The following is a 25,318-nucleotide window of genomic DNA, read 5'->3' as shown; positions in this document are numbered from 1 at the left end:
TGTTTCAGAGTCAGGTTCTGGTGTTCAGCCAGTCCAGACGCTATGGGCCTGTCAGAACAGTAAAGGGTTACAGAAAGTAAAGCTCCACCATGTAGAGAAAAATATGTGGATCATTGTGTGAACGCCCAAATGTCCAATTCATATTCTGGACTCAGATGCCGTCTCAGTGCTTAAGTCTTGGCTGAAAACGTACTTATTTTCCACACCCCAGCTTTCACAACATGAGAAGCTGAGGTTTGACAGCTAAAACTGTGATAACAGGCAGTCTGCATGCACAGCATCAGCCAAAGCATTTTGGGAACAGTGTGCTTTAACCTTGATTACTGATAAATGTTTTGGACGCCCACATGCAGACAAAAGGTCAAACACAAATTAAACATTTTTAAAGCCACGCTGCTGCCATACAGTACACTACCGCAATCATTTATTGCCCTGGAGTGGTTAACGGCTGTCTGGGTCAACTGTTGCTGAACATCCTGTAGCTATAACACATGCGCTAGTCAAGGTCTATGCAAAAACATTAACCTTCTGAAAAGTCACAACTTTCTCTGTGACATATCAGTTATAAATCCCTCAGCTGTCATGAACGTCGAGACTGATGTAACTACAGATCTCGTTAGCTGTCATTTCAGGTCAGATGATTTGGACAGAATTGTGCATTTAAAGGAATTTGTAAGCCCTTTAGTATTTGCAGCCATTCCAGACCATCTGAGCAAGGTTAGTATATTGGCAAGTCATATGGTTATAGTGATCTTTGAAGTAAACACGGTTAGTATAGTGGAGCCAGACTGCAATAATGACCAAAATAATGGTCTCTTGCTAACTTAACTGGAAATACCAACTCCAATATTTTATGTTTATATATGACCGTTGTATATCTGACTCATAATATACATAAGATATATAGTGTTTTTATATTATTTTAGTATAGTGACATAATGAAAATAAAAAATATTTGAAACTTACAATAGTAATTACAATGTTTTTGAAACGGCAACTGTCCAGTTGGCAGAAGTGAATTTTTCAATAAAATATGGAATCGCCTTGTAATTTGATACTAAAAGAAGTGTTCCTTATTAATCATATATGGGACGCCATTTTTTATTTATTTTTGGGAATCGAAGTTAAATCTATTGGAAATAAATATTACAGGTCACATGACTAAGACAAGGAGATGTGCATGAGACACAGTCAGTCAGTGGATAGAAGGAAACCTCTTCTCTCCTTTAGGAAACCGGAGTACCCGGAGGAAACTTAACAGGCACGGGGAGACCATGCAGACTCCATGCACACAGAGGTGGGAATCGAACCTGGACACTGTGTGCAAAGCGACAGGTCTAACCACTGTGGCGCCCTGCATCTCTCAATCACATGGTATTTATACAGGAGCTGATCTTGACCGCTCCAATATGGCGGACGCGCACACGCAACAGCGGAAATTTAAAGTAGGGGCGAATGAGGCATCTACGTTTCTATATATGTGCTCTTAACAGCGGCGGCGTGTTAAATTCGTTGAACATTTTACTTTAATATTTGTCATTTAGGACATATCCACACGTAGCCGGGTATTTTCTAAAACGGAATTTTTTTATCTGCGGTTTTCGCCTTTCGTCAACACGCAAATGCAGTTTTGGTCATTGAGATTCTTTTACGTGATGGACTATTTACATGCGTGGACACAGTTTTAGTTCGGGTTCATCGGAAGTAAACCTACAGCTATTTCCGGCGGAAGTGACCGCGCAAGTCTCCGAAACAGGTAATTCAGTGATCAAGTTTTGTATGACAATATACATTAATACGGTACGATGTACAATGCAATATTTATGTGATAGAATGTTTAAATGATGAAACAATTTTATGACCTAATTTACATGTAATGTGGATAAAACCCGGGAAATCCTGAAGAAACGTTTGTGCCCGTGAGCTAAGCTAAACAATGGGATTTGCAACTGTCTCAAAGTTAATAACTTAAAAAGTAAGTAAATAATTAAATGAACATTGTTAGCATGTTTGTTTGTTTGTTTTCCCCTGGTAATTTGGATTGTCACGTGATTTACCGCTTTGTAAACGTTTAAATGAAGTTAATTAAAACTAAGCGACTTATTATTAGTATGCGTTTTTAAATCAGGAACGTTAGGTTCGAATTGCTGATTCGACTCCGTGTCGACTCATTACCGAGGCCTGTTTGTAGCTATTGATTCAGTTGCGAAAAGAATCGATTCTTTAGCTAACCGAGGCTTATGGATTCGCAGATCCTAACAGAGTTAGAAATGAATGCTGAATTACACAACATTGTGCTCGAATATTAGTGTGATGCAGGTAGGGCTGCTTAGTCCGTGAAATACAGAAAAGAGAGGGTTGTGGGGCGCCACATTTGGTTTTATGATTTGATTTGATATTTAACCACAAGTCGGTTGGACAATAAAACTGAAACACTGACCATTTTAGTGTTGGAGGTTTCATGGCTAAATTTGACCAGAATGGTGGCCCATCTTTATTGACTGCACATTCCATCAGTTAGATCAGAGTGTGAAGGTTTAATTATCAGAGTAATAGCACAGTTTTGCTTAAAATATTGCAAAGCACACAACATTATGGGTGACATATTCGAGTTCAAAAGAGGACAAATTGTTGGTGCGCGTCTCGCTGGCGCATTTGTGATCAAGACAGCAAGTCTTTGTGATGTATCAAGAGCCACGGGATTAGGGCTGCAACTAACGATTATTTTGATAATCGATTAGTTAGGCGATTATGTTTTCGATTAATCGGATAAGACCTAACCGCTTCTTTAATTTGATATTATGCTTATAACTATAAAAAAAAAAAAAATCAGGGTATTATTTATGTATAAAAATAAACTTAAAAAAATGCAAAAGCCATATAAAGAGTTTAATAATCTTTAATTTTGACATTTTAAACCTTAAATTAAATGTAGTATATAATATATAGAGTATAAATATATATATACACACTCAACTAAAATATAAACGCAACACCTTTGTTTCTGCTCCGATTTTTTATGAGATGGACTTAAAGATCTAAAATTCATTCCAGATACACAATATTACCATTTCTCTCAAACATTGTTCACAAATCAGTCTAAATGTGTGATAGTGAGCACTTCTGCTTTGCTGAGATAATCCATCCCACCTCACAGGTGTGCCACATCAAGATGCTGATCTGACATCATGAGTAGTGCACAGGTGTACCTTATACTGCCCACAATAAAAGGCCACCCTGGAATGTTTGAGAGAAATGGTAATATTGTGTAACTGGAATGAATTTTAGATCTTTAAGTCCATCTCATGAAAAATTGAAGCAGAAACAAAGGTGTTGCGTTTATATTTTTGTTGAGTGTATATAGTTTAAAAAATACACTGATATATTCAGTTGATAAGATATAAACAGCTAAAATAATGTAATTTTGTATAATAAAACTATGTATGCATAAGTAAAACCACAGTAAATTACAAGTTATCTTTGTAGTGGACTATAAAAAAAAAAACTGTAGAAATGGAAAAAGCTAATAGTCACAAATATACTGTTATTTGCATTCGCTGAAAACCACAACAATCACTAAAAGTAATATTCCACTGTTATTCGCACCGTTTAAATTAAGTTAATCTAAAATAGCATCATTTAACTAATCACTATTGCTCATGAGGTGATTGTGCAATGTGATGCTAGCGAGTAGCACGTGAACAGATCTAGTGCGACTGTCCCGAAGTTAGCAAACAGTTTAAACTTAAAGCACTTCAACTTTTACACGATGAAGATACATTTTTTACTGACCCTGCTGACGTTTCGCCATCCGTAACACCAACATGTTTTCTTTTTACGTGTTCGGCATGACATGCCATGAAAGCTCGGTCTTGCATAGCGTGCAGGTTACCGTCTTCTTAGAGGCGTTTAATGTAAATCACTCCCATACCTTGGAGGACTCGGGGCGCGCGCTTTTTTCTGTAACCTCCATTGCGCGAGCGGCTGTGTATCTGTGTGTATTTGTGCATCTTATGGTCGCGCGCCTCAGATAATTATCGATTTTATCGATTAGTTGTTGCAGCCCTACACGGGATCCAGGGTAATGTCAGCATACCACCAAGAAGGATGAACCACATCCAACAGAAGTAACTGTTGACGCAAGAGAAAGCTGTTTAAAAGGGATGTCTGGGTGCTAACCGGCTTGTGTCCAAAAAACATAAAACCATAGCTGCCCAACTCACTGCAGAATTAAATGTGCACCTCAACTCTCCTGTTTCCACCAAAACTGTTTGTTGGTAGCTCCACAGGGTCAGTGTACTGTACAGTACATGGCCGGGCTGTTATAGCCAAGGCTGTTGCATGCCCGGAGTGAAGCATGAGGGTGGATCAGTGATGGTTTGGGCTCCAAAATCATGGCATTCCTTAGACCCAATACTTGTGCTAGATGGGCGCGTCACTGCCATGGACTACCGAACCATTCTGGAGGACCATGTGCGCCCAATGGTTTAAACATTGTACTCTGAAAGCGTTGCTGTGTATCAGGATGATAATGCACCAATACACACAGCAAGACTGGTGACAGAGTGGTTTGATGAACACGAAAGTGAAGTTGATTAGCTCCTACGGCCTGCACAGTCACCAGATCTAAATATTATTGAGCCACTTTGGGGTGTTTTAGAGGAGTGAGTCAGGTAACGTTTTCCTCCACCAGCACAGCATCACGTAGTAACCTGGCCACTATTCTGCGAGAAGAATGGCTCAAAATCCCTCTGGCCACTGTGCAGGACTTGTATCTGTCATTCCCAAGATGAATTGATGCTGTATTGCCCGCAAAAAGAGAGCCTACACCATACTAATGAATTATTGTGGTCTAAACCCAGTTTCAGTGTCCAAACCCTGTATATAAGCTGTTTAGACTTCTAACCTAATTGTACATTTTATTTTACATTTAAACTGTATATTATTATAAACTAGAGGTTTACCAGTAGCTAATTTTTTTTTTTTTCAGTAGAAGACGCTGCCGACTGTTACGGTCAGTGGGAAATGCCTGTGACTGAACTACCTCTGTAAACACCGGCCTGCAGAAATTTTAGATATAGATATAAAGATTCATGAGAAATTTAACCCAAAGTCCTGGTTTGATTTGAACACTCCTCATATATTATTTTCTCATTATATAGTACGCATACATGGACTCTTTAGATTATTGTATATAGCATGTATGTATTACTCTAAATAAAATAGTTTCTATTATTTGCTGTTCTTGCAGTAAATATAATCACAGTGTATCTTTTGGTTGTTTCAGACAGAATGTTTTTACTTTTGCTGAAATTTTTGCCCTGGTGCTGTGCCACCAGAATTTAACTCTTGAAAAGTGACTAGCATGTACGTGCACTGGGCGAACTTGCGCTTAGTGTCTCACAAACAAACAAAAAAAACTTTTTGCTTTAACTTTGCTAACGTTATGGCATGAAATGTTGGATATGAGATTATTTCCAATGTTCTGTAAGCTGGCAATCCAGCAAGGCAGGTTAAACTTAGTGTTATACTCGCCTGTTTTATAATGTAAGTAGCGTAACGTTATACTCGTAAGGAGAGAACTTTATATTTTGCCTGTTTCTCTTTTTCTTTCCTTTATTCTAAACTGACCTTTTCTTATTTATTATTTTTAATTCTATGAGCATCATTACTGCCAACTCCCGTAAGAGGGGTCAAGACTAAACCATTTCACCTGTGTGTAGACTGGCTATATATTATTCTTAACGATTTCGCACAGAACAGAAGACTAAAATATGCCACCAAAACAGTACAGTATGAATTAACTGTGGTTTATTTGGTGGCATTTTGCAGTGTGAGTGATTTTACTAATTGCATTGCCAAAGTACTTACATTTCTTTATACTTGATTCTTTTTTTCACGGAAAGGTTGGCAACCCTAAGTGCAGGACACATTATTTGTTATTAAAAAAAGAAAAATTTATTCTTTTCATCTTTTATGAAATAGCAAGTTGAGATATTAACAAAAAGTTTGATCACACATGTGAGCTCAACCCATTTTGTTTTTTTCCACTTTCAGATTTCCACAGTGTAACCAGTGATGAGATTCATGATTAAAAATTTCTAACAAATTGGTTTGGCTCATGAGAGATTTCAGCACCAGAACCAAGCCAGGATTAAAAAGGAGCCGGACGATCCTAAACCGAGCAGACTGCAGCAGGATCCTCCGACAGGTTTGTGAGCGCAGATCTGTGACCAAACACTATGAAGAAAGGAAATTATTCCAACATCTCGACAGAGGTGCTTGTCTTGCATGAGTTAGAGGAGTCTAAGAGGATGGGACGTGTTTGCAGAACTCTAAAATATCAACCAAAGTTGGTTCACGTGTCAAAAGGCACGGATTTACAAAATACGAACAAAGTGCCTAAGCCCATATCCCGTTTGGAAGCCGAAGACACTAAAGAGCCGCGCGGAAAGCACATGTGTGAACTTTGTGGCGTGGAGTATCTAAATAGAAACACCCTCATAACTCACAGGATGATCCACACAGGAGAAACACCATACAAGTGTGACCTCTGTGAAAAGGGCTTCAGGCGCAGCGACTGGCTCAATTACCACATGGCTACTCACAGAAAACCAGGGCAGGAACAATTAGGTTACAAGATGAAAAGGAAAAAGAATCAGTACGCTTGTGACCAGTGCAAGAAGAGGTTCAGTGAACGGAGAGCTTTCGAAAGTCACTTGCGCACACACACAGGCGAGAGACCTTACGCGTGCACTATATGCGGGAAGCGCTTCTACGATGGAGGCTGCCTTAGGAAACATCTAACGTGCCACTGGGACGACCGCCCATACACATGCTCCGAATGCGGGCATGATTTTAAGCGCAGAGGATCTCTTAATAAGCATAAGCGCATTCACACAGGAGAAAAAGCCTACTCATGTAAAGCCTGCGGGAAGAGTTTTCGCTATAGATACAGCGTGACGCTGCATCTAAAAACATGTAAAAAGTCTAAATATGATTGCTAGCAGCATGGACTTCGAGTCCATATCTGGGTTCGAGTCCTGTAAATTTCCTACAGCTGAAGAAATTTATTTATTATTATTTATTTTTTTAAATACTTTTACTAAAACTTTTAACCTCAAAAGAACGGCTTTGAATCACATAACCGCTCAGGAGTTACTGCAATTTTCTTTGACAAGTTTTAAATTGTGTATTTATTTATAGATAAATCCATAGATGAGGACACATAAGCCTGATTAAAATATTTATTTATTTTAATGGTGTCTTATAGAAAGACGAAGAGTTAGTGTGTGCTTATGGAAGTGGGTACCCTGCAATGATTGAGCTGCATTATTGCAGGATTAGCTACATAAAAGGCAGTAAATCTTTTTACTGTTAAATTTTGTCATTTTTAGCTCTCTGACCAAAAAATACCACATGTAAATTAACTGTACCTTGAACATGTTTGAAATTTTGAATGATGAGCATTTAACAATGATGAAGAGGATTAGGACCACCAATTAGGAAGAATAAAGAGTTCTGGCTTCTGTCCTCTTGTCTTTTTTCCCCCTCAGAATTCTGCCTTTAATCTTAATATTTTGGCTTTTTTCCCCTCAGAAATCAGATTTTTCATATAATTATTTATTTTTTTTCCATCTTTTCAGAAGTTAGATTTTTGCTAATCTCTAAATCCTGGGTTCAGGTTATAAAATAAGATTTTGACACAACATAAATACCTTAGACCAAAGCACCAAAATGTATAAATGTATGCAATATGTGCAATCCTAATAAAAATGAATAAGTACATAAGTGTAAGTGAATTTCTGTAATTTGTGAAGCACATGGAAAATACTAACCTTATTTGAAAAAAAAAAAATAGATAGCCCTAAGTGCTGCAGAAAATCAAAACATAAATTCAGTGTGAAATGGTTGTTTCAAATGATAATTTTTTTATGTTTATGCAACTGATTTCTTTTCTTTGCTTCCAGAAAGAGCGCTTGGCCAGCATTCATGATTAAAAAGTTCTAATAAATTGCGTTCGACCGTGAGAGATCCCTGCACCAGAACCAAGCCGAGATTATAAGGGAGCTGAGCGGACCGCGGCAGGAACCTCCGACAGGTTTGTGAGTGCAAATCAATGACCAAACATTATGAAGAAAGAAAATAATTCCAGCATCTCGACAGAGGTGCTTGTGTTGCATGAGTTAGACGGGTCTGAGAGGATGGGACGTGTTTGCAGAACTCTAAAATATCGACCCAAGATGGTTTGCAGGTCAAATGGTACTGATTCACAAACGAAAAACGTTTCAGAGCCCGTAACCAGTGTGCATGCCAAAGACACTGAAGTCCTGAGCAAAAAGCATATGTGTGAACTCTGTGGTGTGGAGTACGTCAAAAAACAAAGCCTCAGATCCCATATGATGATCCACACAGGAGAAACGCCATACAAGTGTAAACTCTGTGGAAAGGGCTTCAGACGCAGCGACTGGCTCGCTCAGCATATGGGTACACACAGGAAACCAGGTGACAAAATGATGGCAAAGAAAAAGAAGCAATACGCTTGTGACCAGTGTGAAAAGACGTTTCCGAGACGGGGCGATTTCCAGAGTCACATGCGCACTCACACAGGCGAGAGACCTTACCCATGTCCTATTTGCGACAAACGTTTCTACAATGATGGCTGCCTTAAAAGACATTTCATGTGCCACGCAGATGTCCGGCCATATACGTGCTCTGATTGTGGACACGGCTTCAAGCGCTCGTCAGTCCTTAATAAGCACAAGCGCATTCACACAGGTGAAAAACTCTATTCGTGTAGCATCTGTAGTAAAAAATTTCGCTACAAATACAGCTTGACTTTGCATCAGAAGAACCGTGTATGTAAAAATGTCAAGTCTGATCGTTAGCAACATGAAATGGTCTCGTTATATCTGTGTATGTCTTAAGGGTCCTGATAAAACCGGCTGGAAGTTAGGGAGGTTTAAATAAAATGTGGCCTAGTCATAATGCATGGATGCAAAGTTTGGTGGTGGATTAAAAAAAACATGGACTTCTTTTACCTCTGTTTTGATTCACTTAAAGGGAAATTGCAAGCAAATAAAGTTTTCCAGTTTATTTTCAACTGTTTTTTTTAAGCAGTTTTTTTCATGTTTAGCTTAATACCATTGTTCATGTACATGCCCAGAAGTATTTGGACACCTGCCTGCATCTACCTTTCATTTTACAGCATAAAGTAAAAAAAAAAAAAAAACTGACATGGCATAACTAAGTTACTATATTGCCACCTGTCATTGTGTGGGACATGTTAGGTAGCGCGTGAAAAGTCTTAAACCTGGAAAAATGGGCAAGCCTGAGGATTTGAGTGATTTTAATAAGATGAGTGTAGCAGGTCTTGTGATGTGTATTGACAAGCTTTTGAGTGGGATATAAACAGAAAAAAAAAAAATAATCGAACAAAAAGTATTGGTGGCCCAAAGAAGTATTAACTGTGTCAGTATATCATAATCAATTGTATTGCACTTGCACAGATTTACCTTCTCTGCCCTGGCTCAGCCCGTAGTCACTGTTCTAGGGAATCTCAGAAGTGTTATGTGGGTTTGAGGTCAGAACTCACCAGAGTTCCACCACACAAAACTCATCAGATCATGTCCTTATGGAACTTGTATTGTATTCAAACGCACTGTTATGCTGGCACAGGAAGTTGTGTCCTTTCTTTGTTTTTGTTTAGGGACTTATTTTCTACATTTTACAACAATACTGTGAAATAACATATGGAATCCGGTCATTATGCAACAACATGAACAACACTCAGTTGTTATTTTAAGACACAAAAGTCAGCTGTTCTGAAATAGTTCTTGCAAGGACAATATTGTCAAGTATATTTACGGACCCCATCAAGCATAAGGATGAAACTCGCTCTCATGAAACCATTCCAGCAAAGCAAGAACAGAAGTTCATTTAGAGGTAGTAGCCTCAGAAATCACAAACTAACAACCAGCACCTCAGATTAGAGCCGTATAAAGGCTTTACAGATCATGAGTACCAGATACATCTCAAGGTATCAACTGTTCAAAGGAGATTATTGCATATTTTGGAGAAAGAAATAAAAATCAGGGACGACCATGGAGTTAGAAAGTGAACCCAAACTGGGATCTGTCGTGGCAAATTTTGTAAACTGCACCAATTTTCCAAACAAAAACGCAACAACTACTTGAGTATTGAAAGAGCAAAAAAGATACAACAACAGACACCCCACGATTCCGCAAGATCCCCTTACTTCCCCAATTTTACATGATTTATATACCCTTATCTAGCAATTACCTCATTGGTTGCTTTAAGTCAAATAGTACTTAATACTTAATATTCATTAGATGTAAGCTGCTTTTGTTCAGGTCAGATTGATGTGGCACCTCCCAGTTACATAATTTTCCCCTCTCATCTCATATTTATTCATGTCTGGGTAGGCCTGAAAGATCTTGTTTTAATTTTTTCCTTTTTTGAAGAAAGTTTGGTTAGTTCCTTTTTTCTTAATCAGACTATTGACCACTGTTGGTGAAGACTTGGGTTTCGTCGGAGACACGATAAAAAAAAATCTTCCTCTTCAAGTTGCGTAAGTACTCTGTCTTTATTATTCCCATCATATCTGATTTGTCTTTAACTGTCCATAGTATGCCTCTACATATATAGTCATTATTTATCTATTAGTACTTTATACCTTTATATAACTATTAGTACTTTATCTTCATATAACTATTGCTATTGTTAGTTTAGAGTAATCACATTGATCTGATTACTGGCTTGATTATTTATATTATAAATTTTTGAACCTCTACTATTCAGGTTAGAATTATTTACATGATTCTATTTAGTTATGCCTATATAGTAGATTATAATTGTGTATAGTAGTTATAATTGATAAAGTAAAGGGTAATTTTAGTTTTATTATGTGTATTATGTTAATTTTTTTGAGTGCAATTTTCATATTTTCCTTTGGGCCCATGTTTATTAAAATTCTTTCTGTTTAACTTTAGCTTGCAGGCAGCGCCCTTCTCGCTCATCTGGCCTGAGGATCCTTCTGAAAGCAGTTGCTTATACCCTGCCTGATCCAAGTCGCCACAATCATTGCCTTTTCAGCGCACTTATTCCTCTAAGGATGGTATTGTTGAAGATTAGTGATTAATTAGATTTTTTAGTTAATAAATATGATTATATATGTTGTTTTTATTACTTTGTCCGCTCTTGAAAAAGGGAAGTCTATCTTTTTGCACTCTATGTCCCAATCAGAGCAGAACTGAAAACTTATTTTTATAATTTGGATCTCTGCCTGCATTTTCTGTATTTTTCCACTTCATTAAAGTTCCTCAATTTCTTGCACTCTGTGTGTACGGGTCGTTCTTGGGTCACACTTTGCATACTTTTCTGCTTGATTATCGTTAGTTATGAGTATACAGCTATAAAAATAAAATAAAAAGGAGTAAATATTTTCAGTGTTATTATTTATTATTTACATAGGTTTGTTTATGGCCATGATGATCAATAGTTTATGTAGTTTGTGATGGCAAAAAGTATTTGTGTATAAAATATAAGTGCTGTTACAAATTACCACGTCACCATAAAAGGTTCCATACTTGGCTAATAAGACTGTTTGGATGAGCATGGTGTACATTTATCTCAGAACTGTTAGACATACAACAGTACCAACTCCATTTCTCTGCTTGCAGGTTTGTCAGTGTAGAAATCGCATCAATGGATTTGCAGTGAGCTCATCGGGACACCAGATATAAGAACTTCAGGATCATGGATATGGAAGAGGAGCTAAGTGATTGTGAAGATGAGCAGACCACAGTAGAAGCAACTCCATGGGTGAAGCCTACAAGAAAAGAACCTTCTCCCGTCCTCGTGTTGAATGAAATGGAAGAGGCCGAAAGAGTGGGGCGTTTTTGTCGAACTCTTAAATATAAACTGAAGTCAGTTTGCCGTTCCAATGAAATGGATTTAAATGCTGAAAAGGTGTCGACCCTCAGCGCAGACGTCACCAAGGATGCCATTGAAACAGCGCACAAAAAGCATGTGTGTATACTATGCGGTATGGAATATGCCCGAAAACCCAACCTGGTTAGTCACATGAGGATCCACACTGGAGAAACGCCGTACAAGTGTGAGATCTGCGGAAAGTGTTTTAGACGCAGCGACTGGTTATTACAGCACACGAATATGCACCAGAACAAAAGACGGGCGTCTCGAGATCCCAGGAGGAGGCGGTGCTACTCTTGTGAGTTCTGCGAGAAGAAGTACTATTGTGGAAAAGCTTTCGAGAGGCACGTGCGCACACACACGGGTGAGAGACCTTACCCCTGCGCCATATGCGAGAAGCGTTTCTACGATGAAGGCTGCCTTAAAACACATTTAATGTGCCACTCGGACGACCGCCCGTTCACGTGCTCCGATTGTGGCCACAGTTTTAAGCGTTTGGGAACGCTTACTAAGCACAGGCGCATTCACACGGGAGAAAAAGCCTATTCGTGTAAAACCTGCGGGAAAAGGTTTCGCTACAAATACAGCGTGACGCTGCATTTGAAAACTCGATGCTCCCGACGCTCATGAGGCGAAGAAGCTACTTTCATTGTACGGCATCAGAAAACAACTTGTAACGATCAAGGTGTCTTTTGTAAGACGAATGTAACCAAATATGTTAATCAGATTGATTGAAGGAGATTGGAGCCGTGTTCACAAAGATTCTTAGAATTCTCTCAGAGAGCTCCTATCTTAGCTTAAAAAGTCCTAGCTGTGAGTCCTAGACTAAAAGTGATTAAGGAAACTTCTCAGAGAATCTCTGAGTAAGGAAAGTACGAAAACTTTTATCTTAGTAAGGAGGTGTCCTAAATTTGAAGGGAAATTCTAAGAAAACGTTATAAGTCTAAGAATTTTCTTAGAATTTCATCAAGAGCAGAAACTTTTAGGCTTAAGAAACTTTGTGAATACGGGCCCAGATCCTCGGGTGGATGTTTGAGACACGTGTGTTAAGGTCATTCTTCTGACGGCCCAAAATTAATTACTAAACACGTGAACTATTAGAAATTTAGGATGAGGTACTCTAAATGCTATATGGGGAAGTTAGATGTTTTTCTGTTTCATTTAACCATGGCCCAGTGATGTCCTTGAGATGCGATTGCAGCTGTGTGTATCCATGCTGTCTGAAGGGGAAATTCGTAACTCGCATTGTTTTGCTGATAACGTCTGAGGTGACCCTGAGTGGCGTCTCTATTAAAGATAGTAAGTGTGAGAATGAACCTTGAGATGAACCTTGTTTACTGCATCGTAGATACAAATCTGTGTGGGAAAAAAAGTGTGGAAAGTTTCAGAAATTTGTTTGAATGAAGAAAACAAAGATTTTGTTTTTGTCTTTATCTTTTATTAGTTATTTAACACTGCAATAACAATGTGAACAAACAAACAAAAAAAAGTATGTGTTGTGTCTTTTTTTTTTTCTTCCAAACTCATCTCACAAAATTGTCACCATCGCATCACGAACAGCTTTAGCACTATCCGTCACCTTGTATCTGTAAACATCTGCATCAGGTTTTATGGGTTCGTCGGGTTCAGCAATCCAGTCGGGCAGGAAGTCCTCCTTCCTCGCCTCACACACATTGTGCAGTATACAGCAAGCTGTAACGATGTCGGGCATAAACGTCACATCGATGTCGATCCGTTTAAGCAGGCATCTCCAGCGACCTTTAAGCCGCCCGAAAGCGTTTTCTGCCACCGCGTGAGCTGAGCTTAACTGTCTGTTGAAGTGACACTGTTCTGGAGTCAAAGCGCATTCATCTCTGAAGCCCTTCATTAGCCACTTCTTTAGCGGGTACGACTCATTTCCAACGAGGTGGACGGGAATCTCCACTTCGTTCACGGTCAGGGCGTCCTGCATAGATTTAACAAAACATACTGTTAGTGAGAATGGATGAATAGTTTGATGTCATTCTCCAAAAAGGAAGACTTATGTCAAAGGGCAAATTATGTGTACATGTTATCAGCCATAACATCTGGACCGCCTGCCTAAAATTGATTAGGTTCCCCTTTTTCCACAGAAACAGTGATGTACTGTGTGTTCTGACTTCTATCAGGAACAGCAATAACCTTTTATGCAGTTTAAGCTACAGTAGCGCTTTTGTTAAATCAGACTATACAAGCCAGCCTTTACTCCCCTTGTGCATTGGTGACCCTTGGCCGTCCCTGTCCCCTAGTTTCCTTTTTTTGGACCTCTTTTGGTATGTGCTGATCACTGCAGACAGGGAACATTCCACAAGAGCTGCAGTTTTGGAGCCGTCTAGAGATCGCAATTCAGCCCTTGTTAAAGTCGCTCAAATCCTTATGCTTGCCTACTTTTTTCTGTTTACAACACAAAATGTTCACTTGCTGCCTAATTTATTCCACCCACTTTCAGATGCCTGTGACTTTGGACACTGTGACAAGGGCCAGATTGTGATGTCTAGATGACTGAATCAGAGAAACTCCAAACACTGGGCTTAAGTGGTCGGTTCATACCAAAATTGATCCAAGGAAGGAAAAGCTAGCCCGTGTAGTCCGATCCAATAAAAAAGCTACTGTAGCTCAAACTGCTGAAAAAGTGAATGCTGGTACTGATAAATAGGTATCAGGACATAAAGTGCATCATCGCTTTGGTGGCAAAAGTGAGGAATCAATATTAGTCAGGTGGTCACAATAATAAGTTTACCTCACGCGGGAACAGGTATCCATCTTTTTCCTCAGCTGTCTTGTAGAGAGGAGAACTAGCCAAGACTTTTGCAAAATTTGCACCACCGGGACAGCCGACATATATATCTGTAAAGCTGGATAAAAAGATACAACCATTTAATCCTTTAGAGTTTACAGTAAATCCGATTAACCAGTGGTAACTTACTTATGCAGTTTTGTCACGGTTAAATAGAGCAGGTGGACACAACCATCTATTCTGCTCATTGAGCCATCATTTCAACCATCAATGTAATACACTCTGGTGAAGGTTGTGGCTTTCTGTTTCAGGTTTTTGTGTAAGTAAGAAATGAAACATTACAACTCCTGTAGTTGAACTTTTACCTTTGAACTTTTAACTATCCAATCCACACAACAACCTGGCACAGATTTTACACCAGACGCTCCTCCTGTTATCCGGGTTTGGGACCGGCACTGCCTACAATGGCTGTGGTTTGGTCTTTGGGTGAGAAAAGATGGTGGGTTTATAAGAACTGCACATTGAAATTTACTCACATAAGTAACTAGTGTAAGTAACTGTTGTTGATGGATAATGAGTTTGTAGAAGTAGATAAAAGGTTAAAGCTTAAAGCTAACAATAATCTAATCAGCTTTAATGTAATAAGTTTAAATTAGGGATGCACCGAAATGAAAATTCTGGGCCGAAAACGAAACCGAAATTTTTGGATGCACTTGGCCGAAAACCGATACCGAAACCGAAAATGGCTTCATTAAAAAACATGTTTACAATATTTTCTTTTTGTTTGTATTAAAAAAATGTGGCATATTGCAACTTTGCTGTCCTCATCTGAAACTTTGAAGTGCTTCCAAACCGCCGACATACTCCGTGTTTGATGCGTAATGACAGCGCGAACGAGACGGGAGGATGGGAGAGGCGTGGCGACAATTTCGGCTTTTATTTTCGGCGCTTTCTTACGTTTCAGCCGAAACCGATAATGCTATTTCGGCCGAAAATTTTCGGCGGCCGAAATTTCGGCGCATCCCTAGTTTAAATTATTATTTTAGGTTGAAAATATAAACTAATCCCAATACAAATACTCAGTTTAGCGTTTTCAAATTAATATCTATTGGTGCAGGTTTGTTTACATTGACCAAGTGGCTTATTTTAAAGTAGATTATTAAATCCATTTTCATTTTACTTATGGTGCAGGTTAAACTTCCGTGCATCCTCTGCAAGTGCTGAAAAGGTTTTTAAGACAGTTTGATGCATGCGTAGTACGCTGTCAAAACTTTTATAATTTTTATAATCTTTAATCTGGCACATACTATGATTTCTTCCCACAGTCCAAAGATGCTGGACAATCATGGACACATTCATGCAATACATACAGTATATCTGACCATTGCACATGACACTTTCTCAAGTCACTTTTCATGCATATTTGCACAGCTATTGCCACTTTAAAAAAAAATATATATATATTTTTTTTCCCCTACCCCCTATTATGCCTGTACAGTTTATTTTACTAGTTAAATTTTCTTTCGTATTTTATTAATATTTATTCCTTATGTATAGTTTTTATTTTCTTTTTGAGGTCACTGGCGGTCGTACAAGCATTTCACTGCATATCGTACTGTGTATGACTGTGTATGTGACAAATAAAATTTGAATTTGAGATTAGGCTAATTGGCGTTCCCAAATTGCCCATAGTGTGTGAACAAGTGTGTGTAGTCTGCGATGGATTGGTGCCGAGTCTAAGGTGTATCCCGCCTCATGCCCTAAGTCTCCTGGGATAGGCTCTAGACCCCCCGCGGCCCTGAATACCAAATAAAGAAGTATAGACGGTGAGTGAGTGAGTAAGTAATCTGGCACATAACTCCTTATAGCTTATGTTTCTTTGTTTAATTAATTTTTTATTAAATATTCAATAGGTGTATGTTAATATATTCAGCCTAGTGGTGTGGTAACTCCTAATTCCATACTTGTCCCCCTCTTACCTCATCTTTTACTTACTGTTTATTCGTGTCTGGGTCGGTCTAATTGGGCCTCCAAAAATTAAACCCACCTTTCTTTTTTCAAAGAGAGTTTAGTTTGTTCACCTTTTCCTACTCAGAATATCGAGCACTAGTGCTGACGGTTAAATTTTTTCATTAGAGAAAGTTTGGAGATTTTTTCCAAGATGTGTAATAATCTTGTTCTTATTTTCCTTTCTCAACAGTCATGTCTCAACTGTCCTTAGTAAGCTTAAAGTTATTGAAAATAATTTATTTATTAATTTTTATGATTCTTTTTTTTTCTTTTATGATCTCAAGGTTACGTCATGTAATGATTAATTATTTAACTCAAGTTAAATTTTGATTATAAGATTTTAATTAATATTGTTATTTTGTTATTATTATTAACATTATTTTTCCTGATTTAAAAAACTTATCATTAAATTTTTTTATTTATAAGATAATTCTATTCTTAAATCATAATTTGATCATAAATCTGATTATTATAAAAATCATTAAAATATGATTTTAAACATTGACGTTTGATATTATACAGTACATATACATATATGTATTGGTAATTATAGACACAACCGTCGTTGATGAATTTTGGTTATGTAGTGTAATATAGAGTGATAAGTGTTTATATTAGTAAGGGATAGTAATTGATTTGATTATTGATCCCTTTGTTTCTTATCTTTTAAAAAAGGAAGTCTGGCCATCTGTGCTCTGTGTCTGGAAAAAAAACGGAACTGAAATTTATTTCTATAGCATTTCCTAAGCGTCTCTCTGTTAATCTTAGTTTGCCAAAGTACTTTTTGCACTTTTCCATTAGGCTCCGTCTGCTCTTTGTGTATACGGGTCATCCTTTGGTTAAGCTCTTATAGAGTTTTCTACAGTTTTTTACTTAATAAAGGTTAGGAAAGGAATATAATAATATAAAATAACAGAAAAAATGAGTAAGTATTATTAGTATATTTTTAGTTTAGATATTGTATTATATTAGGCTATATTATTACTATTAAAGTTATTTGAAGAGTTTGTCTCTGCCTCTTGCCTATATATTCCTTTACTTCCATAAATTGAGTGTCTGCACGGCCTGTGTTTTTTTTCGCTAATGCAACAGAACAATAGGGGACCAGCTTACTCACAGGGGCCTTCTGGACATTAAACATGGGCTTGCTTGAAATGCTAATTTACTGATATACATAATTGAAATTCAATAAAATTTTCCACGAATGCTGTGACCAAATTTGGCTGGGCAGACATACAGACTGAGAATTTTCTGAGACTGGCTTCGGGTCCTCCAATGTATGAAACGTAAAGATATCATTGAAAGAGCGAGGTCTGACCAATGTAGAGACAAAGCTTTTTTTTTTATTTTATTTTTTTTTACAGTCCCCTACATACGAACCTTTAAGTTACAAACTTTCGCATGTTCAATCGCAGAAGTTAGATTACATGTCTGGCGTACATTGTCACGTGAGTGCAGCGTGCATCCTCATCCTTGCAGAATGCAAGTGCAGTACAAGCCCTGGATATCTGGAAGCAGGCGACGTTAAAGCAGCTGCTATAAAGTGCTGCTAAGAAGCGCCAGGCAATAACAATGGAGAAAATTCGAATGAACACTCTACGGCGTGTAACCAATTGTCTTAGTATCGTAGAACCTAGACAATGTTTGTTGGACTTGCGAACAAACTGGACTTTTGAATGACTTTCGGAACGGAACTCGTTTGTATGTAGGGGACTTACTCGTTTTATATAGATACAATGAAACTGCTATTCCACATAGGAAGGTATTCGAGCAGGTTAAAGTTCTTACCAGCTGTTGTAATCCACGACCGCTTGCAGAATAATAGAGGGCCACTTCTTGCTGTTGCGGTATACAGTTGGGTTTTCTCTCGGGGTGATGATGGGAATGTGGGTGGCATCGATTGCCCCAGCACACATGGGGTACCCGCGTCCTGCAAACCCCCTGACCGTGTCCTGGAGACTCTCCCCTTCAGGCAGGCGGATGAACTGTTTGTGTAAGCACTCGATCAGGGCAGAGGTGACCTGCCGCACTAAGGAACACACGGTGGAGAGTCCGACCCCGAACAGGGAGCTGATGGAGCGGTACTCGCTCGGGGTCGCGTACCACCACAGCACGATGGCGAGTCTGCGCCGCGGCTCCAGCGCCTTCCTCAAGCGCGTCGACTTGCGCCGCAGTTTCGCCTCCACGACTCCGAAGATGAACTCAAACGTGCTCCGGGACATGCGGAAATGATCCACCCACTGCTCGTCGTCGAAGTTCGCCAGCACGTTGGCCCAGAACACGTCTCCGTCTGGTCTCTGTCTCGTCCACATCCGCCGGGACATCTGTAGGAGGCGGGTACACACCGCCACGGCTCTCAGCCTCACGTAGCGTCTCCGCGCTCTGCGTCGCGCGGCTTCGAATTCCCTCCTGCTCCGCTCGAGCTTCTCACACAGCGAGCTCTTCAGATCCAGAACGCGTCTCTGCGAGCTCACTAACTCGTGACACAGCACTAACTGTCGCGAAAACGTGTGGAAGACCAGCAACGCCGTCGCAGGATCGACCGCTGACAACTCACGCGCCATTGTTGTCAAACAAACCCACTTCCGGCGGACGAAATTGACGTCACGTCACTAAACACAACGTGGATATTCATGTATCTATGTATTTGTTTGTTTGCTTGTTTTTACTGTCATCTTGCCCCTTAATCATTAATTTATTTTATTTTAATTTATTTGATAATACTCTACGGTAATACTCATTGGCCTACATAAAGACAAACAAGGAAAATGCATATCGTTCTTATTTATTTTAATACTTATATGGCACCTTTAATACCTACAGTATGTCCACAGTATGTTAACAAAAGTAAACTTTTTTTTTGAAAAGTACAATATGTATTTGTGTATTTATTACATGTAAATGTGTACTTAATGGTTTTAAAATGGTTAAGTTTTATTTTACGTTTTTAATGATAAAATGCGTTATATTATATTATATTATATTATATTATATTATATTATATTATATTATTTGTTTGGTTGCTCTAAATATAAATCTATAAATAAAAATATAATATAATAATAATAATAATAATAATAATAATAATTATTATTATTATTTAACCCGTGGCAGTCGATGTTTAACAAAGCTAAGATTCACAAACACAACAACAACAATTATTATTATTATTATTATTATTATTAATTAGTAAACAATTAACAATAAACAAAAAAAATTTCTAATTTTTATTAAAATAGTTTCATATTATTATTATTATTATCAGTAGTAGTAGTAGTATTAGTATTGGTATTAGTATATAACTACAGTTGCATAAATTTTTTACCTTCCACTTGCTTTGTAGACTGTAGTTTTACAGAAGGCCGGTAGATGGCAGAAAAGGATCAACAGTTGCGCTTTGCACTTGAGGCGCGTGAAGCGTCTCCCTGTAAACTGAAGTGATAAAAAGCTTTTATTTCTAAGAGGCTCCTCAACACGGATTTACTGTTTTGATTTTCACTGAATGGAAAAATGCTGGCGATAATAGCCGAGCTGATAAAGTAGGTCAAGTTCATGTTAGCTGGATTATGTTTAGAAACAGTAAACTAAAACAGGCTGAGTAATAAATGTGGAAGGAACGCTGCTCTGTGCTCCAGGTGTAAGTGACCCTTGTTGTTGTTGTTGTTTTTAAGGGCGTTATGTAGACAATATTTTGCCCCTGCAGAGAGGAACACGTCAGAGCTCTCAGGAAACTGGTCTTTTCCCCCGGGAGCTCAACTGGCATTACAGGCCACAGTCTCCCATTTCTAACTGCTTAACTGTCTCTTTTGATTAGGAAAGTGACAACTGACCAACTGTTTGACTGACTGACACACTGACTGATTCACCAATGAACTGACTAACTAATATATTGCCTGACTAACTGCCTTTTTGTCGAACAAAGTGACTGACTGATTAATCGATTGACTAATTTGCTGACTGACTGGCTGCCAGACAGATGAACTGACTGACCAACATATTGACCGAAAAATGACTGTCAGTGTGATTGACTGACTACTTGCCTGATTACTTGATTGACTGATTGATTAACTGACTTCTTTTTGACCAAATAACTGACTGACTGACAGATTGATTGACTAATGAACTGACTGACCGACTGATTTACTAATGAACTGACTGACTGATACATTGCATGACCAACTAATTGATAAAGCAACTGACTGACCAATTGTTTGAATAATTGGCTTACTGACTGACTAACTAATTAATTAAAAGACTAATTTCCTGATTACTTGATTGACTGACTTGTTGAACTGACTTTTTTTTTATTAAGAATGTGACCAGCTGACCAATTGTTTGACTGACTGACAAACTGAGTGATTAACTAATAAACTGACTTATACTGTATATTGCCTGACTACCTGATTGATCGTGTGAATGACTGACTAATTAGCTGAGTTACTGACTTGTTTCTTGAGTGAGTGAGCGACTGATTAATTGACTGGCTGACTGACTGACTAATTAACTCACTGTTTAACCAAATAACTGACTACTTGCCTGATTACTTGATTGACTGACTTTTTTTTAAATGAGACTGTAGATTGAGATTAATTAACCGATTGACTAATGAACTAACTGACTGATATATTGCCTGACTAACTGATTGACTGATCATGTGAATGACTGACTAATTGACTGACTGACTATTTGACTGACTAATGAATTGATTGATTAATTGGCTGACTAACTGGCTATCAGATTGACTGATCAATTAATGAGCTTCCTGGCAGATACTGATTAACTGACTGATTAATTAAGTGTCCTATTGATAGAATAAATGACTTGAGTAATGGACTGCCTAAATGACTTTTCGACTGACAAAACAACTGACAGATTGTCTGTCTAATCAACTGACTGACATATCGACTGAATGAATGTGTGAATGACTGAATAATTGACTGTCTAATTGACCAATTGACTAACTCACTAACAGACAGATTGATTGACCAGCTGGCCATCTGACTTTTTGATTGACTGTTTTACCGACTGACTGTTTGATTGATTGATTGGTTGATTGGTTCATGTCCACTGAAACAGAAATAACTATATAATTTCAATTTTAAAAATAACTAATGCTTGGTCAAAGCTAATAATTTAGCATGGTCTTTTGATCATTTGAAACATTTCCAACATAGATTTCTTTACCAAACATTTTAGACGCTCATTTTTCGTGTTCCAGCTCCATGTTGGTTCGAGTAAGACCGGATCCACTAATAACCACAAAGTTTTAAGGCAGATTCTGACATAGATATTTAGGTTTGGAGAGCATGCGTTATTGTGGAGCAGCCCCACGGTAGATGTCTGGCGGCGGCGGCAGGGGGGAGGCAGGAGGGGCGGAAGCGTGTGCGTGATGAAGGGAGGGAGGGACGGACGGCGCGAGCGAGCGAGAGAGCGAGTGGAGGAGAGCGCGAGAAGCGCGGATACGCACAGCGCCGCGCGCACCGGCACCACGGAGCAGCGCTCTGATCTTCAAAGCTCGGGACGAGGCAGCAGGTAAGAAGTGAGTTTTATTATCGGTGAGATGTTTACTTCCTCTGCTTCCGTTATTAGAGCAGAGACGCCTCGGTGCTGTGTTTATACACGCTCAGCTAATTAGAGTCAATTTAATAGTGCAGGTGTGCGTTTAATAATAGGCTGCACTGGGAATCAAAGAAACAGTGTTAGTCTAGCTCGGGTGCTCATTAAAGCCAGGTATGGTGCTGTGTTTAAAGAGAATCAGATTGTTCAGAAAAAAGCGAGAGAGAGAGAAAAAAAGAAAGAAAGAAAGAGGGAGAGGGAGAGAATGTTATCCATAGCTAGTGACTTCTACACTGAGTTAGGCCAGTAGATCACAACAGCCTATTTATTCATCTTGTATCTTATATTTATCTTATACATGGTCTAACATAGAATGCCACTCTTGATTCTGAACATAAAAAGCAGCATTTCGCATTCTGTCTGTTAATGTATTTCAGGTGCATAGGGAAGTTTCAGCCAGATATTGTGCTGTGTTTGAACAAAACCAGATTGTTCAGAGAGAGAGAGAGAGAGAACGTTACCCATTGCTAGTGACTTTTATACTTACTTAGGCCAGTAGATCACAACAGCCTATTTATTCATCTTATGTCTTATATATAGACTAATACATAATATATAAGATATCCACGTCCGGATTAATGCAGAATGTCATTCTAGACCCTAAACATTTTTCATCGTGTGTCCTAATATATTTTTTCAGATGCATTAAAAAAAAAATCACCCTGGTATTTTTGTTCAGCGCATTGTATTTCTTGCGCACAATAAACAGAGTGTTTGTTAAAAGTTTTTGCCCCAAACCAAAAAACAAAAACAAAAAAAATGCAAGGATCAGACTTTATATTCCTCCGTGCACGGTGTGGTGTTTAACGCTTATTTCCACCCCGTGCAAGCCCCAGTTTGGATCATTTGGCATTCGGCGCGCGCGTCTCGAGTAACCCCCCGCGCGCACCTGCCGCGTAACTGCGCGCGCCTTTATTAATTCATGCGTTCAGTCATTTAATCCATAAGAGCCTGAGGACCCACACTGTAAAAAAAAAAAAAAAGTCCTAATTTTACAGAAAATAACTTTAAAATTTTATAGTAGTTTATTTTTTTCTTTTTTTTTAAAACTACATACAATACATTATCTGTAAATTATTAAGTCGATTGCTCTTTTAAGTATTATTTTAATACTGAATTTTTGAACAGTAAAAATACCATATTTGCTATTGTAAATTACGTACAACTTTGTGTAAAAGTACAATAATACATTGTAATTAAATATGAAACTCATTAAAGGTTAATGTCCATACTAAAACATAATGTTTTTCTTTGTAATTTTGATGTAAATCATATTTATATAATTATATAAGTTTTGTAATACTTTGACATTCAAGTTTTAGATGCAAATTTAGCATTTTTTAAATGACTTTTTAAAAGATTATCCACAGGAAGTGGCACAGGTAAGGCAGCAGAAGCCCCACACTTACATGTAGGCTATAGTATCATCTTTATGCCTTTAAAGAATGTGAAGAGAATGTAGGAGACTGATAATCAGTCCAGCACCCATGCACACGTTGTAAACGCCACAAATATACAATATTTTTTGTTTTGATGATATTTGATATCACCAGGGCAATCTAGCCAACAGTTTTCTTAATGCAGGCCTGAATATTCTGACACAAGGATAATGTATTTGCTGTGTAGCTGTTTTAAAGCAGCGCTTTAAGTTACACTTTGATATTTTGCTTGTAAACTATGGTGTAAACTATGGAGAACTATGCTGTTATTTTTGTATCTAAAACGTTAGCGAAAACTCTGCAAGCGCTCCGCGTTAATTGTCACAGCCAATCAGAAGCTGAAGGCGAAAATATTCTAATATTGTTTCTGATTGGCTGATCAGTAGGTGGAGGCAGGGATATTCTAATTACCGCTTAATTATTAGAGCATTTAAATAAGCGCGCAAGTGAAGGCGGGACCTGTTGCGAAATACGCCTGAGTTTCTTGCTCAGGTATCAGACACAGATGTAACGTGATATAAACCAGCGAATCGGAAACAGGCGTGCTTCAAATGTTCAGCGCGCGCTGAGGTGGTCTTGTGTAAATTCAGAGGAGTGAAGACACGTTGTAGTGATGTGATGTGAAGTTTAAATCATTTTAGTGACTTGGTTCTTTGAATCTCGTTCACAAAATGAAAGAATCTTTTTTTGAGTCATGTAGTTCATTTCGTTCTTTTGATCGAAAATAAAATACATTTTGCATTTTTAATAAAAAAAAGACCCTCAATATGTTTACATACACAAATTTTGGCTAAAGTTTCAATAAGGAAAATATTTAATGCAGCTAAGGACATATTATAATAAACAGAATGAGTAGCTCATCTCTTATATCTTCCAGTCTGAGTCGTTCGTTCTTTTGAATCTATTGCACCGCATAGCGTCTATGGGAGTCACGTGACAAAGGAACGAATGACTCGGGACTTGAAGATTCATTGAGAACCGTTCAGTTCTGTTTCCTGTGTACTGCCCTGCAGAGTGTCTATGGGAGTCACGTGACTAAAGAACGAAGTAGACTCGGAGTAGAAGAGTCATTGAGAACGAATCGCCCAATTCGGTTTCCTTTAAATAACCTATGAAGGTTTTGCCATGATTTGCGCATGCGCGCCCAGTAGAAAATGAACTAATCATTCTCTGAGACGACACATTCTTCTCTGAGTCACTGAGTCAAAAAGAACGAATTGTTCATAAACGACACATCACTAAGGTGAGCTACAGGTGAGGAGGAGAGCAGTCTCTGAGGAACAGAGGAGAAGACTGCTGTTTCTGAAATGTCATCGTGTTTCAGTGGGAGAAAAAAATACCTGCAAGCTCAAGAGACAATGACGGTAAGAGATTTTTTATTGTTATTTTAATTCTTATTATTGTTGCTGTAAACAAAGCTCATTTATTAATACTGTCACGTTTGTCTATTGCAAAGGCAAGTCTCAAGTACCGTTAACATTACTTCCCCATGTCACTGCTGAGAAGCTGCAGGAATTCACTTACAACTATAAGGGTAAATGAG

General features: G+C 38.3%; 4 protein-coding genes across 7 annotated transcripts in view; 3 read left to right on the top strand and 1 right to left on the bottom strand.

The window, feature by feature from the left end:
- Positions 1-1,171: 1,171 nt before the first annotated feature.
- Positions 1,172-13,376, top strand: LOC128529070 (gastrula zinc finger protein XlCGF42.1-like). Of its 4 annotated transcripts, XR_008361010.1 has the most exons (5): positions 1,763-1,975; positions 6,058-6,211; positions 7,971-8,101; positions 10,517-11,137; positions 11,703-13,376. XR_008361010.1 is itself a non-coding variant. In XM_053502389.1 (4 exons), exon 4 carries the CDS (start codon positions 11,779-11,781, stop codon positions 12,583-12,585), a length of 807 nt encoding a protein of 268 aa, XP_053358364.1. In that variant the 5' UTR covers positions 1,172-1,756; positions 6,058-6,211; positions 7,971-8,101; positions 11,703-11,778; the 3' UTR covers positions 12,586-13,376. The 4 variants fall into 4 exon arrangements, 2 of the variants coding, with proteins under 2 accessions (XP_053358364.1, XP_053358363.1); XM_053502389.1 differs by lacking the exons at positions 1,763-1,975; positions 10,517-11,137 and adding an exon at positions 1,172-1,756; XM_053502388.1 differs by lacking the exon at positions 10,517-11,137.
- On the top strand, positions 8,133-9,103 carry LOC128529071 (oocyte zinc finger protein XlCOF19-like). The gene has a single exon (XM_053502390.1). It carries the CDS (start codon positions 8,133-8,135, stop codon positions 8,886-8,888), a length of 756 nt encoding a protein of 251 aa, XP_053358365.1. The 3' UTR covers positions 8,889-9,103.
- Positions 13,377-13,426: 50 nt separating the features above from the next.
- zmp:0000000634 (uncharacterized) lies at positions 13,427-19,296 on the bottom strand. The gene is made up of 3 exons (XM_053502387.1): positions 18,509-19,296; positions 14,714-14,828; positions 13,427-13,900 (listed from the first exon to the last, which is right to left on the bottom strand). The coding sequence occupies exons 1-3, from the start codon at positions 19,282-19,284 to the stop codon at positions 13,484-13,486; spliced, it is 1,308 nt and encodes a 435-aa protein (XP_053358362.1). The 5' UTR covers positions 19,285-19,296; the 3' UTR covers positions 13,427-13,483.
- Positions 19,297-22,190: 2,894 nt separating this feature from the next.
- The window catches only part of cdh23 (cadherin-related 23), a 253,324-nt gene continuing 250,196 nt past the window's right edge, over positions 22,191-25,318 (top strand). Inside the window, exon 1 of the mRNA XM_053501261.1 lies at positions 22,191-22,252. The gene's annotated coding sequence lies outside the window, so the exon portion shown is untranslated. The remainder of the gene's footprint in view (positions 22,253-25,318) is intronic.

Source organism: Clarias gariepinus, chromosome 8 (genome assembly GCF_024256425.1).
Source record: "Clarias gariepinus isolate MV-2021 ecotype Netherlands chromosome 8, CGAR_prim_01v2, whole genome shotgun sequence".
Classification (NCBI taxonomy): Eukaryota; Metazoa; Chordata; class Actinopteri; order Siluriformes; family Clariidae; genus Clarias; species Clarias gariepinus.
The sequence above is the reverse complement of the archived record's forward strand: the minus strand, read 5'-3'. Positions and strand labels throughout refer to the sequence as shown.